General features: G+C 46.9%; 2 protein-coding genes across 2 annotated transcripts in view; both read left to right on the top strand.

Annotated features, from left to right (window-relative positions):
• Positions 1–18,992, top strand: part of LOC127585983 (butyrophilin subfamily 3 member A3-like) — a 511,579-nt gene that overhangs the window by 55,869 nt on the left and 436,718 nt on the right. The gene's annotated exons all lie outside the window — the stretch shown is intronic.
• On the top strand, positions 8,081–17,526 carry LOC127585982 (E3 ubiquitin-protein ligase TRIM39-like). The gene is made up of 4 exons (XM_052043740.1): positions 8,081–8,092; positions 8,213–8,239; positions 9,497–9,523; positions 16,663–17,526. The coding sequence occupies exons 1-4, from the start codon at positions 8,081–8,083 to the stop codon at positions 17,509–17,511; spliced, it is 915 nt and encodes a 304-aa protein (XP_051899700.1). The 3' UTR covers positions 17,512–17,526.

Genomic DNA, 18,992 nt, shown 5'->3' with positions numbered 1-18,992 from the left:
CCGGCCGTGCTGCCTTCCTCACTGGGACAGAGATGTACTGATCAGGAACATTTACCTGAACACACCAGAAACGCCTCTTCTCATTGCTCCTCATGTTACTGCCGTCCCAGTCTGTATTGGGATGGAGTCCCCTGGTATCTCTCTCTCTGTAATTTCCCTGCAGATTTGCTCCTCGGTTGGTGGGAGATGGAGGAGTCCCTGCAGTGTAATCACACTGCTGTCATTGAACATGTTTGTAGATTACTATCCTGCTGCTGCAAAAAGCTCACTTTTATACCCTGAGTAATAATGTCTACAACAGTGAACTTAAATGTGAACTTGAAACTAACCCCAAATCCATCAATTCTGTCCGTGATTGTTTTCGGACTTCCTCTCTCTCTCTCCACACTGCAATGTTCTCCTCAATCAACGCTGCCACTTCCTTCCTTCCCTTTCCCACCTTTCCTGAGGATCTTGTATCCGGGAATATTTTGAACCCACTCCTCTTCTTGAGACAGATCACTGTTATGGTCACAACACTAATCCCATCTGGTTCATTGCACCCTCAGCTTGCCTTCTCATCCAGCTTTGGACCCACAGCAAATGTGAATACATTACACACCATACATTCACCTGAGTCATTTCAATATCTATTGGAAATAGCTGAAGCCCAAGCACTGATGCTCACATTTGCCAGCCTGGAATGCACAGAATTCTCCACACCTATTGCCTGCTGTGTGCCAGGTCTCTGTGTGTCTGCGTCTCCTGAGCACAGATGACCAAGAACTAATTTCCCTTCCCCATTGTGTTCAGTGATGTTGAGGGTCTAGAAGCTGTGTGTGCAGTGCAACAATGTGGTGTGATGCCCAACCACATTTTATCTAAGTCCCCATTGCATTTACTGAGGGGGACTTTAATAAAATGCGATTGGGCATCACACCACATTGTTGACCACACAGTGGGCCTTAAAGGCCTATGACATCCTTGGTCATCTGTGGCCATTTGCTTCATAAAGCATTCTAGAATATTCCCAACAACTGATGTTGAGCCGATCAGTCCACAGTTCCCCATTTTCTACCTCCCTGCTGTTTTAAATGGCAGTGTTGGATTTGTTACCTCACAGCCCACTGAACTGCTCCAGAATCCAGAACCCGTTCACTCTCTGCAGCCGCCTGTTTTAGGATCCAGACACAGAGACTGTGGGTGAGAGGGGCGGTAGCTTTTAGTCCCATTCATTTATCCCGTGTTTCTTCTTTTACTAATATTATTACCTCGAATTTCTGCACTTTGATTGGATCTTCCTTTCCCCACAGTTTGGTTTTCTTTGTGTTTTCCCCAGGTTCTTGTTTCTGTCCATTTCTGCCTCTGCACCACCTTGGACGTTGTGTTGAATGTGGAATAAATCAAATGTAGTCGACAAGTGTTGACCCTGAGAGAGTGAGGTGCCCCATGTATGTGTCGTGTTGCACCCAGTCCAAACCACTGCTGCCAGCCCCACCAAAGGCAGGGCCAACAATGTGAGTGGCCTTGTCTGGCTTGGATCATGTTGGGGCACCTTCGTGGTCATGTGGTTGGAAAGTTTGGGGTGTTGCTTCCACCAGTCCCAAAACACAAGTTCAGGGGTGAGATTAAATATGAATTTGGTTGTGCAAGTGCCCAGGGTTGGAATTCCTGCCCTTCCAGAGGCAGTTACAATACTAAACATCAGTGGCAGTGATGAAGTGCTCAGAGCCTCCATTTACAACAGGCCATGAACAAACCCCAGTGCTGATATTTCTGGCTCTTCCAGTAAACACTTCTTGACATTATGGCAGGAAGCTGCTGGGGCAGCTGTGGGCTTTCCACCTCGTGGAATTTTACTGAACGAATTCCCCTGGTGTGTGTTGCAGATACTGTCATTGTCTAATTCACTGGTCTTCACTCCACAGATGAGCTCTTTCCTGGTGCCTGGGTCTTGCCACTGGTCCTGACCACTTGTCTTCTCATCGCTACAAACTCTGTTGTGGTTTATTGGAATGTGAAACAAAACAGACGCATCAAAGGTGTGTTATAACAACAGTACAGGTCTGGAAATCCAGCAGGGATTCTCCCAGTTTTCTGCTGTAACCTCAGTGGAAAACCTGAACGTTCTCTGGAGAAAAGGTGTAAAATGCACATTTTTCTGTGGGCTCTGAAATTCCAGCAGTAAATGTTGTCCCTGGAAAGAGTATTTGTGGCCCTGGAGGTGGGAAGTAAGGAAGTAAACTGGCAGATGTTGCATCTCCTGTGTCTGCATGAGGCGGTGCCGTGGAAGGAGATTTAACTGGACACTGATTCACTTGCACTTCTCTTAACTTGGTTTCCTGTATTTGGTCTCCTCTACAGTGGGGAGACGGGAGCACAGATCACAAGACAAGGGAGCAGAAGCAGTCCATTTGGCCCATCGAGTCTGCTCCAAGGAAAGGGAAATAGAAATGGGGAATGGGGGGGGGAAGAAGAAAAAAGAAAAAAAAAGAAAAGAAAAAAAACTATTCTAATCCCAATTTCCGGCCTTATCCCCATATCCCTTGATATCCTGACTATTTAGATATCTATCTATCTCCTCCTTGAACGCCCCCACTGATCTGGCCTCCACTGCTGTACGTGGCAAGGAGTTCCACAAATTCACCACCCTCTGGCGAAAGAAATTTTTCCTCATCTCTGTTTTGAAACTGTACCCTCTAATTCTAAGATTGTGCCCTCTGGTCCTGGACTCACCCACCAAGGGAAACAGCCTAGCCACATCTACTCTGTCCTTTCCTATCAACATTTTAAATGTCGCTATGAGGTCCCCTCTCATTCTTCTGTACTCCAGTGAGTACAGTCCAAGTGCCGACAAACGCTCCTCATACGTAAGCCCTTTCATTCCTGGAATCATCCTCGTAAATCTCCTCTGAACCCTCTCCAACATCAACACATCCTTCCTAAGATGTGGGGCCCAAAACTGTGCACAATATTCCAAATGAGGCCTCACTAGTGCCCCGTAGAGCCTCATCAACACTTCGTTACTTTTAGACACTATACCTCTCGAAATGAATGCCAACATAGCATTCGCTTTCTTTACCACCGATCCGTCCTGGTGGTTAACCTTTAAGGTATCCTGCACGAGTACCCCCAAGTCCCTTTGTACTTCCGTGCTTTGGATTTTCTCTCCTCCTAGATAATAATCTGCCCGCTTATTTCTGCTTCCAAAGTGTACAACTGCACATTTCCCTACATTGAATCTCATCTGCCATTTCCTTGCCCATTCTCCTAAACTGTCTAGGTCCCTCTGCAACCTTCCTATCTCTTCAATACTCCCTACTCCTCCCCCTGTCTTGGTGTCATCCGCAAACTTAGCCACGAAACCATTTATTCCATCATCCAAATCGTTAATGTACAAGGTAAAAAGGAGCAGTCCCAACACCGACCCCTGCGGCACACCACTAGTAACCAGTAACCAACCAGAACGAGATCCTTTTATTTCCACTCTTTGCTTCCTGTCAACCAGCCAATGCTCCACCCGTTCTGTTATCCTACCTGTAATTCCATGACCTCTCATCTTATTAATCAGTCTCTTGTGAGGCACCTTATCAAAGGCCTTTTGAAAGTCTAAATACACAACATCCACCACCTCTCCCTTATCCACCTTACCTGTGATTTCTTCAAAAAACTCCAATAGGTTGGTCAGGCAGGATCTTCCCTTCACAAAACCATGTTGGCTAGGACCTATCTTGCCTTGCGCCTCTAGGTATTCCGTAACCCCGTCTTTGAGGATAGATTCCAATAACTTTCCCACCACTGATGTCAGACTAATAGGTCTGTAATTTCCTTTATGCTGCCTCCCTCCTTTCTTATACAATGGAACTACATTTGCGACCCTCCAGTCCTCCGGAACCACGCCGGAATCTATCGATTTCTGGAAAATTATCGCCAATGCCTCCGCTATCTCTAAAGCCACCTCCTTCAGAACCCGGGGATGCATCTCTTCCGGTCCGGGAGACTTATCAGTCTTTAGTCCATTTAGTTTTCCTAGCATCTTCTCCCTAGTAATCTTAACTGAACTCAATTCCATTTCGTGAGACTCCTGACTAACCGGCACATTGCTGATGTCCTCCACAGTGAAGACCGATGCAAAATATTCATTCAATTCCTCTGCCATCTCTCTATCGTCCATTATAATAGCTCCTGCACCGTTATCAATTGGTCCTATATCAACCCGTCTCTCTTTTACACCTTATGTATTTTAAAAAAATCTCTTAGTATCCTTTCGAATGTTATCCGCCAACTTCCTTTCATAATTCATCTTTTCTTTCCTAATGACCTTCTTAGTTTCTCTCTGCAGGTTTTTAAAAGCTTCCCAGTCTTCTGTTTTGCAACTAATTTTTGCTTCTTTGTACGCCGCCCCTTTTGCTTTTATTTTAGCCTTCACCTCTCTCGTTATCCACATTTGTGCCTTTTTTCCATTCAAAACCTTTTTTCTTGGAATATGTCTGTCCTGCAATTTCCTTATTTTCTGTAGAAATTCCTTCCATTTCTCCTCTCCCTCCAGCCAGCTTACTCTTCCAATCAATTAGGGCCAACTCCTCTCTCATACCATTGTAATTTCCTTTGTTTCACTGAAATATCGATACACCAGTTATCAGCTTCTCCTCCTCAAACTTGAAACTGAACTCAATCATATTGTGATCACTGGTTTCCAGTGGTTCCTTTACCTTTGGATCCCTAATCACCTCCGGTTCATTACACAGCACCCAATCCAAAACAGCTGATCCCCTGGTGGGCTCTTCAACAAGTTGCTCTAGAAAAACGTCCCTTAGACATTCCACAAACTCCCTCTCCTGAGTACTACCGCCATTCTGGATTTCCCAGTCCACCTTCATGTTAAAATCCCCCATAATTATCTTCACATTGTCACTCTGGCATGCTTTTTCTATCTCAAACTGCAACTTATTGTCCACTTGCTGACTGCTATTAGGGGACCTATATATGACTGCTACTATTGTCCTTTTACCCTTGCTATTTCTTAGCTCCACCCACAAGGATTCCACCTCCTCTGACCCGATGTCCTTCCTTTCTATTGATTTTATATCACTACTAACCATCATGGCAACACCTCCCCCTCTGCCTACCCGCCTATCCTTCCTATACACTGTGTACCCCTGTGGGTGATCACCGCTGAACATCTCTGTTCAGTTCTCAGGTGTGAACCTGAGTTTCTGGTCACTTGTCATCTTCATTGTGCCCCATCCCAGTGTGAGCTCTCCGCCCTCGCTCTCCTGCAGTGTTCTAGTGAAGCTCAACAGAGGCTGAGGAACAGAACTTAATCTTCTAATTAGGCATCTCACAGCCTTCCAGATTCAACACTGAGTTCAACCATTTCACAGCACGACCACTGCGTCCACATTCTCCAACAGCAACTGTTGGGAATGATTTTGCTGTTGCCGTTTAATCCTTCCCCAGACCCACAGTGTATTTCTTCCCTTGGCCCATTGCCCATCATTACCCTCTCCTGCCCTCCACCTATTACACACCGGCCCTCTTGTTCTTTCTCCCTTGTTTGCATCTGCAGCTGCCTCACCCCTGTCACTGACTGTTTCCAGGTCTGATGAGAGACCATCAAGCTGAACCATGAATTCTGTTCCTCTCTGTGCAGCTGCCTGGCCTCTGAGTGTTTCCATCCTTTCTCTGCATTTACTTCAGATTTCCAGCCTCTGAAGCTGCTCCTTCTTAATTCTGATTGTCATTATCTCGAATGTTCTCATATTGTTGTACTAATGTACCACTGGTATGTCTTTCCAGAGCTGGAACTTCGGAAATCCATCGTAGAACTTGGTAAGTGTTCAACACTGGAAGATTCACAAACTGCAAAGGATGCTGGTTTTAGATCAATTACAAATTTATTTAATGTTATAGTCTTTATCTGTTTGGATTAGTTATTGAAGTCTTTTGATGACACAGCTCTGCTTTACACCAGAGGTTAATAACCTGACCCCCTGTATATTGTGGGTGTGACCAGGACACTGGAATAATCTCTGTTGTGTGACTGAAGTGCACTGAGTTGAAGTTTCCAAGCCCTTGTGCTGCCACACGGAGCTCAGAGCAACAGGTGGACGGCCAGAAATCTGTGGGTGCTTCAGCCCAACCTCAGGGAACACGGCAGCAGCTTCCCAGAGTTGGATTTGTATTTCTGCACCAATGATTCATTTCACCACTGACTTAGGTGGTTAATGTTAAAGGGCGGTGAGTTGCTGATCCCAGCCCACACCTCACGGACACACTCACCCTGTGGCTGCACCAGTTTTATGCAGCCACACAGTTCCTGAAGGACCCATCAGCGTCACTGGCTCTGTCACTACTCAGCACCCCGAGGGCACAGACAGTAGAACAGGCCCCAGCCACAGAACGCCCTGATGGCTGTCTGACAGCTGCTGATGGGATGATGGGAACACTCAGAAGATCAGACATTTGAAACCAGCTGCAAAATAAAATAAAAAAAACACAATTACCTTTTCACATGATAAGTTTATTTAATAACATGGAACTACTGTTAACTGATTAAAAATATACATTGATATAATTGCTGATGACACAAAGGTTGGAGATGTGGTGGATAGTGTGGAGGGTTGTCAGAGGTTACAGCGGGACATAGATAGGATGCAAAACTGGGCTGGGAAGTGGCAGATGCAGTTCAACCCAGATAAGTGTGAAGTGGTTCATTTTGGTAGGTCAAATATGATGGCAGAATATAGTATTAATGGTAAGACTCTTGGCAGTGTGGAGGATCAGAGGGATCTTGGGGTCCGAGTCCATAGGACGCTCAAAGCAGCTGCACAGATTGACTCTGTCGTTAAGAAGGCATATGGTGTATTGTCCTTCATCAATCATGGAATTGAATTTAGGAGCCGAGAGGTAATGTTGCAGCTATATAGGACCCCGGTCAGACCCCACTTGGAGTACTGTGCTTAGTTCTGGTCGCCTCACTACGGGAAGGATGTGGAAGCCGTGGAAGCCATAGAAAGGATGCAGAAGAGATTTACAAGAATGTTGCCTAGATTGGGGAGCATGCCTTATGAAAACAGTTTGTGTGAACTTGGCCTTTTCTCCTTGGAGCGACAGAGGATGAGAGGTGCCCTGATAGGGGTATACAAGATGAAGAGAGGCATTGATCATGTGGATAATCAGAGGCTTTTCCCCAGGGCTGAAATGGTTGCCACAAGAGGACATAAGTTTAAGGTGCTGGGGAGTAGGTATGGAGGAGATGTCAGGGGTAAGTTTTTTTACTCAGAGAGTGGTGAGTGTGTGGAATGGGCTGCCAGCAATGTTGGTGAAGGCGGATACGCTAGGGTCTTTTAAGAGACTGTTGGATAGGTACATGGAGCTGAGAAAAATAAAGGGCTATGGGTAAGCCTAGTAACTTCTAAGGTAGGGACATGTTCGGCACAACTTTGTGGGCCGAATGGCCTGTATTGTGCTGTAGGTTTTCTATGCTTCTATGAAATAAAAGTAAGCAAAAAATAAACTAAGCCTTGCATGTCAGCAGGCCCGATGTGGCTGGTGTAATGGGGTCGGATATAAAGTCCATCGAACTCCTTGTCTCCACAACTTGACTCTGTGGTGATTCCAGCGGCACAGCAAGAGTTCAGGTGCACATGGGACCTCCAGCCCATTCCCAACCTCCTCACTGCAGTGCACAGACACAGAAGTCTGCAATGTTCTGCTGCTTGGAATGTTCCTCATCTGTCTCTCAACTACACAAAATAACATTATCCAGGGTGACTGAGGAGATTTCAGAGATTTGGGAGCAGAGGTTGGTAGCATTGGGGAATGCTGGGATCTGACAGTATTGTGTGCAGTAGGGTCAACGGTGGAGGGAGTTTGGGACATTGATGTCCACGTTGCCCCATTCACCATGTGCCCAGCCAATGACCTCTCGCCCTCGGATAAATCTCTCCCCAGTGACTTCCCCACCTTAATGGTATCTGTGTCAATGGGCAGAGTGTGGGGCTGTAGAAATCATGGAACCATCTGATGGCCACAACATACAACTACACTGTGACTGTTGATGGAGCAAAACTGGGAGGTGTTTGCGTAAAGATTCACAATGTTGACGCGGGTAAGAGGTCTGACCCAGGCATGTGTTTAATATATTGCCAGGATTCTTTAATGTGTCCTTAAAGCATATCTTGGCCTTTATTTATAAATATACTTTGTTCAATTTTCTGTTTCTTTTTAGGACAATGGAAACCCCTTGTGCTGTCAGGTATGTGTCCCCACTCCCACCCCACCCCCTACCAATGAACACACATTCCAAAGGTGCTGCTGCCCTGTAGTCCGGTTGTTTTACGGATTGTCCAGTGAGAGGAGGAAGGCGATAGGATTAATCTCTATCCTGATCACTGTAGGAACTGTGTAACCACAAATGAATCGGTGTCTCTCTCGCTTCCACCTCCTCCCCTTTCTCCACACTGCTCCCCCCACCCCCCCCAGTCAGCAGGGTATCACTGTCATGGGACACAAACCATCCCACCAGGACAAGGAGCAAACAGCAGGCCTCCCCTGATGAGGAAATCAAGGGGTGGGGGTGAGTGCAGGAAGGTGGTGCTGAGGTGAAAGATCAGCCATGATCCCATCACATGGCAGAGCAGGCAGGAAGGGCGGAATGTCCAACTCTTGCTTCTATCTCTGATGTGCTTGGATTTGCAGATCTGACACCAGCAGTTAAAGCTAAACATTCTGCTTGATGCCGGCAGGATCCAGTATCCACGATGGGCAGCCATAGTTGGTGCCAATTCCACAGCTCGTGTGCTCTGAGCATTGGTGGTGGGATTGGCAAACTTTCCCTGCACTGAGAGGGAATTCACTGCCTGACCCGTCCACTGCCAGGTACGATGATATTGGACACGGCAATGACTCAAGCATCTCCTGCAAAGCCCAGGGATCCTGGCTCATCAGAGGGCAAAGCTTCCTTTGCCAGAGATCCACAACAGGATGTCCAAAGGATTAAAGGACAGGGCACATTTGCTTCTCACTTTATCCATATTTTCAGACAGTAGTTGTGTAAATAGGTGAGTGGTTATTTCCTGCCAAAGTCCATCAGCAAGTTTCCATCACCAGGTCCAACCTGGGGAATCCCTCACCATCGGGTCAGCTGAATTCTGGCAAGAAAATTATTTGCTATCAGTGGGTCTCAGGGCTGATCCACATTTTCACCTTCAGTGCCCACACATCTGAGCTTTGCCTGTGGAGTCGACTGATGAGTAAATCTGAGCCCAATTTTCTGCCTGTTAAACTGCGTGGATGGAAATGGTGGAGGTTGAGTGTGTGGGGAGCACCGTCTGGTGAAGTTATTGACTTGGCCCCTGATGATGAACATTTAGCTTCCAACTTGCAGGAGATCCATACTACAGGGGATCCAATAGGAGCTCCTATTATACATTTATAAATCTTCACTGTGAAACTAGTTGCACGTTAAATCCAAGAGACATTTCTCAGTCTTGCCTGTTATTTTTGTTTTCAGAGTGGAAGAGAATATGTGGCCATGAAGGTAAGATCTTCTTTTACTGGTCTGAGGGATTTAGCAAAAATGGCGTGCCTGCCTTTGTTGGTCAGAGCAGAGAATATAAGACTCGGTGTTATGTTGCAACTTTACGAAACACTGGATAGGCCTCACATGGATTACTGTATGCAGTTCTGGTCACCACACTATAGGAGGGATGTGATTGAGTGGAGAGAGTGCAGAGGAGATTCACAACGATGTTCCCTGGATTACAGGACTTCAGTTATGGGGGGAGATCGGGTAGGCTGGGCTTGTTTTTCCTGAAGCAAAGGCGGCTGAAGGGTGACCTGATAAATGTATGTAAGATTATGACTGGCTTAGATACAGTAGATACTCAAAATATTTTTCCTGTGGTAGGGTATCGAAAACAAGAGGGCAAAAGTTCAAGGTGAGAGGAAGAAGTTTGAAAGGGGATCTGAGGGGTAAGGTTTTCCCACACAGTGGTTGATATTTGGAATGCGCTGCCAGAGGAGGAGATGGAGTTGGATGCAGTCACTACCGTTTAAGAGGTATTTAGACAGACACTTCAATAGGTAAGGTGAAGATGCTTTGCCACATTGATACAGTATGTGCTGTAGGTTGTACACGTTACAGCCTTGGTGCATCACTGGTGGGGGATGACATTTTGGAGAGTGAGTCGGTGCCCTTCGGATGGGCTGATCTGTCTTGGGTCAGATTGAGCTGCTGAGTTTGTTTGAGCTGCATTAACCCAGGCAAGTGGGGAGTTTTCCATCAGAGGCCTGGTATTACCTGTAGGAAGTAGAAAGGCTTTGGGGAGCCGGGGATGAGTTACCTGTCATAAAATACTCGGCCGCGAACCTGCTCTGGTTGCGATGGCGTTTCAGTGATTGGGCCAGTTACGTTTCTGACCAATGGTGCCACCTGGATGTTGGTGGTGCAGGTTTTGTCAGGGTTAATGCCATTGAACATCAAGGGGAGGTGGTCAGGCTCCACTATTAGACATGGCCACTTGGCCACGTTATTTGTTGTTCATCAGTTGAAAGCCTGGCTGGTGACCAGGCCTTGCTGCAGACAAACACAGACTGCTTCATTATCTGAACACCTGTGACTGGACCTGAATACTGTGGAGTCATGAATGAACCCACTTCTGACTCGTGCTGGAGGGGTTCGCTGATGAAGTAGCTAAAGATGGCCAAGGACACAGAGGAACTCCTGGAGCAGTGCCCTGGGGCTGAGATAACTGAACTCAAGCAACCAATATCACTTTCCTTTTCTGCTAAGTGTGACTCCAGCCAGGGGGATTTTTCTCAGGATCCCCATTAACTTCAGTGTTACCAGGATCTGACCCCACACTCAGTGAAATGCTGCCTGATGTCAAAAGCAGTTCCCCTCTCCTCACCCTGGAATTGAGCTGGAATGGTTATGGCACTGAGTGGTCCTATCGACCCAAAACTTTGTGTCAGTGAGCAGTTTACAGACGGACGTGTGAATTAGGAGCAGGAGAAGGCCACTCAGCCCCTCAAGCCTGCTCCTCCATTGAACAAGTTCACGGCCGTTCTGATTGCCACCTCAGCTCCACATCCCCGTCTCTCCACAGTAAACTTTCATCCCCAGCTTGTCAAGAATCTATCTACCTCTGCTTTAAACATATTCAAACACTCTCCTTCCTCTGCCCTTTGAGGAGCAGAGTTTCAACCTACTAGGGGCGAAGTTTTGCCTCATCTCTGTCATGTGGGTGACCCCTTATTTTTAAACAATGACCCTCAGTTCTAGATACTCCAACAAGAGGAAGCATCTTTTCCATATCCACCCTGTCAAGACGCCTCAGGACCTGATGCATTTCAGTCCATCATCTCTCACTCTTTTAACGTCCAGTGGATACAAGCCCAGCTCGTCCAGCCTTTCCTCACAAGACAGCCAGCCTGTTCCATGTATTAGTGCAGGAAACACACGAACAGCCTTCCTTAAATCTGGAGACGAATACTGCCCACAGTCCTCCTCTCACGGTGTCACCAACTCCCGATGTAACTGATGCATGACCTCCCTCCCTCTGTATTCAATTCCCCTCAAAAAACCATTGTGTTCTGTTAGCTTTCCAAATTACTTGCTGTACCTACCTGCTATCCCTCTGTGAACCATGCACTTGGACACCCAGGTCCCTCTCAGAGCAATGCAACCTCTCACCATTTAGGTCATGTGCTTTTTAAAAATTTTCTTCCGAAGTAGACAATGTCACATTTTCCCCTTCTATGCTCCATTTGACAGATATTTGGCCAATCACATGACCTCTCCACATCCCTCTGAAGCCCCCTTATGCCCTCTTCGTAAGCCCTCACACATTTCCTCCATTTCCAGCACGTCTGTTCTCATCCCCTCTCTCCCCAGACAGAACAGAGAGAGTTCCCTCGATCCTCACCTTTCACCCCAACAGCCTCCACGTCCAACATGTTTCACACCATTTTCACCAGCTCCAACACGGTCCCACCACCAGTCACATCTTCCCCTCTCCCTCCCTTTCTGCTTTCCGCAGGGACCACTCTTTTAGTGACTCCCTGGTCCCCTCATTCCTCCCCACCCATCCCTCCCACCGCCTGGCACTTTCCCCTGCAACCAGAAGAGGTGTAATACCTGCCCCTTCATCTCCCCCCTCACTACCATCCATGGACCTGAACAGCCCTTCCAGGTGAGGCAGAGGTTTACCTGCACCTCTTCTACCTGGTCTGCTGCATTTGGTACTCATGAGGTGGTCTCCGATGCACTGGAGAAACCAAGGGTGGACTGGGCAACCATTTTGTGGCCCACCTGCCCTCTGTCTGCAACGGCCATCTCGAGCTTATGGTTTCATGTCACTTCAACTCTCCTTCTAACTCCCAGCCCGACCTGTCTGTCCTCGGCCTTGTCCATTGCTACAAAGAGGCCGAACACAGCGTCTCGTATTCCCCTTGGGCAGCTTCCAACCTATGGTGTGAACGTTGAATTTTCCAGTTTCATAGTTTTGTAGATTCGTAGAGTTAAAAGCAGGGAAACAGGCCCTTCAGCCCAACTCGTCCATGTCGACCAAGATGCCTATCAACTCTGATCCCATTTACTGTCTTTTGGTCGATATCCCTCTAAACCTTTCATATCTGTGCACCTGTCCAAATGTCTTTAAATGTTGTCATTGTACTTGTCTCCTCCACCTCCTTTGGCAGCTTGTTCCATCCACCCCCCACCCTCCTGCCCCTCAGATCCCCTGTAAGCATTTTGCTCTCCACTGTTTTTGGACCCCCCTACACTGTGACTGTCTCCACACATCCCGGGTGTCCTTGTCCCACACACTCAGGTGTTCACCTAGTTTTCTTCTCCCATTCCCCATCTCCTCCCATCGTCCCCTATCAGCCACCAGCTTCTGTTCCTTCCCTGCCTCGCACTGCTGTACACTGGCAAACGTTCCGTTCCCTCTCGGTCCTGATGCAGCGTCTCGACCTGAAATGTCGGCTTCCACCTTTTGCCTCCACAGATGCTGCTTGACCTGCTGAGTTCTGTCAGCGCTCAGTTTTTTGTTCCCTTCGAAAGCTTATTTGTTTCAATAAGATCGCCTCTCGTTCACCTCCAATGAGAATGGGCCCAACCTGCTCAACCTTTCTTCAGACATCAGCTGCTTCATCCCAGGATTCAACTTCCTGAACCTTCCCTTCCCTGCCCCTACACAAGTACATCTCGCCTTAGATCCACAGACCAAAACTGCACGCAGTTCTCCTGGTGAGGTCTCACCCGCATCCTGTGAAGTTGTATCAAAACTTCTCTCCCTTCATACTCCATGAGGAGGTGTAGGATTAGTAAACTAGAACTGTATTGATATCTTAAAACGGATGAGAATTATGGCTGCTTGAAATACTGATTTAAAAAGTGTCCTTCAGGCCAGAACAGCCACACCATTGCTTTCCTGGGCTGAGTGCTGTGTGGTAATTGCTGTGTCTGGAACGTAATTGGATTCCCATTATGCTTGACTATGGAGATGATGGTCAATCTTAACGGGAAATGGGAAGGCTGTCTCAAACAATGAAGGTGATACCTGCCTTTGTCTCACCCGATTGCAAAATGATTAGCTGAACCTGTGGTGTGAGGCTGCTCTTTGTCCATCTGCAGTAGCCCTTTGTCCGCTTCCTGCTCAACCAAGAACTCCGGCACCTGACTCATTAAAGTATGCGTGACAATACCTGTATAAATCTCTGTCTACCCCTTTGTACTGGGAGAACTCGGGAACTTAGTGAGTGCTGAAGAGAATTCTCCTAGCGGTGCACTGCTAATAAAGGTATTTGTTCGAATTGACCTCGTGGCATTGTGTTATTTACAGTGGACAGATAGGGAAATTGATTTCGGGATGACATCCACACCTCTTGCAATAAAAGTCAATGTTACATCGGCCTTCTTAATTCCCTGCAGTCCCTGTATGCTCACTCCTTGTGTTCTGTGCACCCGGACCCAGACCCCTCTGTACCCACAATGTTTTGTAGTTCTCACTCAGTTTAAATAATAATTTGCACTTTCATTCTTACTTCCAACGAGGATGACCTCACATTGCCCCCTGCACAACGTCCTCACCCACCCATCTTTGTACCTGCAGTAACTCTGACTACAGTGCACTCAGTCCCTTCATTCAAGTCATTATCAACAGTTGAGCTTCCGATACTGACTGCCCACCTGAAAATGACCCATTTACCCTGACGCCCATCTCCCCAGTCCGTGCCGTTATATTACCCCAACCCCAGTGCTCTTATCTTCTGCAGTGACCTGTGACGTGGCACCTCACTGAGTGCCGTCTGAAATCCAAATACACTCCATCCACTGGTTCCCTTCACCTCCCTGTTTGTTGATCCTCAAAAATCCACGGATTTGTCAAATACCATTTCCCTTTTGTCAACCCATGCTGACCCTGCCTGTTTGTCCTCTGATTTTCTAAATGTCCTGTTATTATCTCCTCAGTGACAGATTCCAGTATTTTCCCAAAATCAGGTGTTAGGCTGACTGGAACTCCTTTCCTGAACAGTGATGTTGCAGTTTTCCAGTCCTCTGGATGTCTCCAGAATCCAGGGAATTTGAGGAGACCATAACCAATGCACCCACTATCTCTGCAGACACTTCCTTTCAAACTCCAGGATCAGACCATTAAGTCCAGGAAATTTGTTGACCTTTAGCCCCATTAGTTTGCTTATTAGTTTTCCTCTTGTGATAGAAATTGTTTTCAGTTGCTCCCTCCCTACAGGCACTTGATTATCTATTATTGGGGTGTTTTAGTGTTGTCTACTGTGAAGATCGATGCAAAATAATTGGCTGGAGTCTTGGTCATTTCTCTAAATCCTGTCAGTAATTCCCCAGTCTCATCCTCTAAGGGACCAAAGTTTTTCTCAGCTGCTGTCTGCCTTTTGTATTTACACATGGAAGCTCTGTCTGATATTACATTACTTGTGAGGTGACTCTTTCTTCTCCCTCTTTATTCCCATTCCCTGTTTCCTGTTAGCCAGACAACCTTCTATCCACACCATGTTACCGCCTGCACCATGAGCTTGTATTTTCAGCAGTCACCTTTGATGTGGCATCTTATCAAATGCCCTCTGGAAATCTATTCCAGTGCATTCACTGGGCCCTGTTTATCCACAGCACATGTTACTTCTTCAGTGACTCCAATAAATTGGTCAAACATGAATTCCCTTCCATAAAACCACACTGACTTTGCCCGATCATCATGTGTTATTCAAAGTGCCTTCTGTAACTTGCTGTGATAATATCTTTTGGTATTTTCCCTCTGACAGACGTTAAGCTAATTGGCCTGTTGTTTCCTGCTTCTGATATCTTCTTTTGAATGAAGGAGTTGCACTTACTTTCCAATCCAATGGAGCCTGGAACCTTTCCAATCTGAATGCAGGGAATTTTGGAAAATTAAAAGCAACATCCCAACCATCCCACGAGCGGATACTTGTAAGAGCCGAGGATGGAATCTGACAGGACGCGGGGACGTGTCAGTCCACCGCTCCAGCAACTTTCTTGGTACCACTTCCCTGGATTACAATATTCCAGTGTTGTTCCCGCCCTTCCAACTCCCATCTTACAGCCTTTTGTGGGATGTTACTTGTATCCCCAATAGTGACGACTGATGCAAACTACCTGTTTAATTAGTCTGCCATCACCAGCAGTGAGGGGACAGAGTCACATGACAAGAGCAGGGCTGATTAGCTCCACTTTCCTGCCTGTTCCCCATAACACTCGACCTTCCTACAGCCCAGAACTCTGTCTAACTCACCCTGAAATGTATTCAGTAACTCCACCCCACAGATCTCTGGGGTCAAGGTAATAGATACTCAGAGAAGAAATCCCTTCTCATTTCTGTCCTAAATGGGCAGCTCTCTACCCCGAAACCATACCCCCCAGTTCTAGATACTCCAGCTGGAGGAAACATCCTCAGTTTCCTCTCCATCGATCCCCCTCAGGATCTTACATGTTCCAATGAGATCACCTCTAATTCTTGTAAACTTCAGTATTGGCGCAACCTGGTCAACCTTTCCTCAAACAACAACCCCTTCACCCCCGGGATCAAGTGGTGCTGTGGTAAAAGGTGAAGCAGGTGAGGGACCAAATGTCCCACTGCTTCTATTTCTTGTGTTATCCTTTCTGACAAATTAGATCAAATGCTGTGACCTCTATTGTTAACTGCCAGTAGACCATAAGACGTAGAAGCAGAATTAGGCCATTCAGCCCATCGAGCCTGCTCCACTATTCAATCATAGCTGTTATTTTGAAGCCATTCTCCCACCTTCTCCCGTAACCCTTAATCACCCCCTGCCCCACCCCCCCACCAATCAAGAACCTATCAATCTCTGCTTTAAATACACCCAATGACATGGCCTCCACAGCTCTCAGTGGCAACAAATTCCACAGATTCACCAGCCTCTGGCTCAAAAAATTCCTTCTCTTCTCAGTTTTAAAGGGGCGTCCCTTTTATTCTGAGGCTGTGCCCTCGGATCCCAGACTCTCCCACTGATGGAAACACCCTCTCCACGTCCACTCTATCCAGGCCTTTCAGTATTCAGTAGGTTTCAATGAGATCCCCCCTCATCCCTCTCTAACTCCATCGAGAACAGGCCCAGAGACATCAAACACTCCTCATACCTTAAGCCTTTTATTCCTAGGAGTGTCTTCTTGGGAGTCGGGCAGTGAAACCCCGGGAAAGGATCCCGTTGTCCACCCGGTGTCGGGCGGCGAAAGCCTGGGAGAGGTTCCCATTGTCCACCTGCCAGTCCCGGGGCTGCGCTGCCCAAGTCTCCCCCACAACCCCCAGGGACTCGCTGATTCTCTGCTTCTCCCCCCCAGTGTCCGTGACCCTGGATGTGGAAACGGCACATCCAGAGATCGAGGTGTCTGAGGATCTGAAGGGGGTGAGACGGGCCTGGACCCCAAGGGATCTTCCCGACACTGGGAAGAGGTTCACATCCTGGAAATGTGCGCTGGGATCGAAGGGATTCACATCGGGGAGACATTACTGGGAGGTGGAGGTGGCGGGGAATCGGGAATGGGGTCTGGGGGTCGCCGCAGAGTCTGTGGAGAGGAAGAGAGGGGTCGAACTGAGGCCGGAGAACGGATTCTGGACCATCGAGCGGTGGTGGTGGTGGCCTTGGGGGTACGTCGAGTTTTATGCGAACACCTCCCCTCGATCCCCTCTCCCTGCCGATCCCATCCCCGGGAGGGTGGGAGTTTGTCTCAGTTACGAGTCTGGGACAGTTTCATTTTACAGCGCAGACAGCAAGTCCCATCTCCACACCTTCACTGGGAATAAATTCACCGAGAAACTTTATCCTTTCTTCTGGACTTGGAATGAAAACCAGTGGCTGAGAATCTGCTCCAGATCTGTGAACGAGTTGGGTCCCGGGACCGGCGTCAGGAGTGGGGTCAAGGTCTGGGGCAGAGACCCCGTGGATGGCAGGTTGGTGCTGAACGGGTCTCATTTAATCGCCAGATGCTGCTTTGTAAAAACTCAATGAGCCCGGAAATAAAACCGGTGTAAATATAAATGTGGGAAGTGTGAAATAAAAGGTGAATGAAGTCTCCTAGGTCTCCCTCATTTACTCCTGTTTCTCCCTCTCCCTGTTTTCCAGTCCGGACCTGAGATTCCTCCTGTCTCCATTAGACATTGAGACAGAGGAACAGGACAGGGCCATTTGGCCCATCGAGTCTGCTCTACTATTCGATCATGGCTGATTTATTTTTCCTTCTCAACCCCATTCTCCTGCCTTCTCCCCGTAACCTTTAACGCCCTTACTAATCAAGAACCTATCGACCTCTGCTTTAAATATACTCAATGACTTGGTCTCCACAGCCGCGTGTGGCAAAGAAATTCCACAGATTCAGCACCCTCTGGCTAAAGAAATCCCTTCTCATCTCTGTTCTGAAGGGACATACTTCTATTCTGAGGCTGTGCCCTCTGTTCCTGGACCCTCCCACTACTGGAAACATCCTCTCCACATCCAATCTATCCAGGCTTTTCAATATTCAGTAAGTTTCAATGAGATCCCCCCCTCTTCCTTCCAAACTTCTGCGAGGACTGGCCCAGAGCCATCAAACGCTCCTCATATGTTAACTATTTCATACCCGGGATCATTCTTGTAAACCTCCTCTGGACCCTCTCCAATGCCAGCACATCCTTCCTCAGATGTGGGGCCCAAAACTACTCACAATAAATCTCCATTTCTCACTCTGCATCCAGAACAGCAAAGCCTGAGCGGGAACTCGGAGCCGGTTTCACGAATAATCTTTACTTATGTTAAACAAATATGTACAAAGGAAGAAAGAGTGCAAAAAACACATTCATGGTTGATGCATTCAGTCGTGTAAACTTTTTTTTAGAAAGAAAAAGTAAAATATATCATGTTTAAACTTGGGAAAAATGAGGAGTGTTACTGTCGATCCTTCGCTTAAATTTGAAGATATTTGGAGTCCATTTATTCAATATTTTCACATGATGTAGATCCCCTTTCAATAACTTTCCAACTTAGAGGAACAGAGTTGACGACATAATATTGCTCTGTTTCTACTGAGAAATTTCAGCCCAGTTTTTTTTTTGCAAATTTTTCTGTTTAGTTTATATTGTTCACAATTTTTCTTATTGATTTGGGTTTTTTTCTTTTTCTAATTTATATAATAAATCTTTTTCTTTCCTTTCTTCTATATTATATTCGTTTACTAAGAAATCGTTGGATCTACAGATTTTTTTTATATTTTATTGTTCTTTATGATCATCTCTGCCATGATTGTTCTCCTGATCTCTTTGTATTACATGTACAAACATCGATGTTATATATCAATCTACTAATTTGAAAACTAATAAAAAGATTGAAAAAGAAAGAAAAAATAAATGAACAAACAAACAGAGCACCGTGCCACTCATATGGCCCTCTGGGGTGATACACTTTTCATTGTCGGAGGGGCTTCCCCACCCACCTCTGCCCCTCCATGTGCAGTAGAG

Source organism: Pristis pectinata, chromosome 34 (assembly GCF_009764475.1).
Source record: "Pristis pectinata isolate sPriPec2 chromosome 34, sPriPec2.1.pri, whole genome shotgun sequence".
Lineage (NCBI taxonomy): Eukaryota > Metazoa > Chordata > Chondrichthyes > Rhinopristiformes > Pristidae > Pristis > Pristis pectinata.
This window is presented reverse-complemented; position numbering and strand designations above follow the sequence as displayed.

What these genes read in the sequence shown, in the direction of transcription:
- LOC127585982 (XM_052043740.1), top strand. An exon ending in GAAACCCCTTGTGCTGTCAG is followed by an intron (nt 8,240 to 9,496) that starts GTATGTGTCCCC and finishes TTTTGTTTTCAG; the next exon opens with AGTGGAAGAGAATATGTGGC. An exon ending in GAGAATATGTGGCCATGAAG is followed by an intron (nt 9,524 to 16,662) that starts GTAAGATCTTCT and finishes TTTTATTCCTAG; the next exon opens with GAGTGTCTTCTTGGGAGTCG.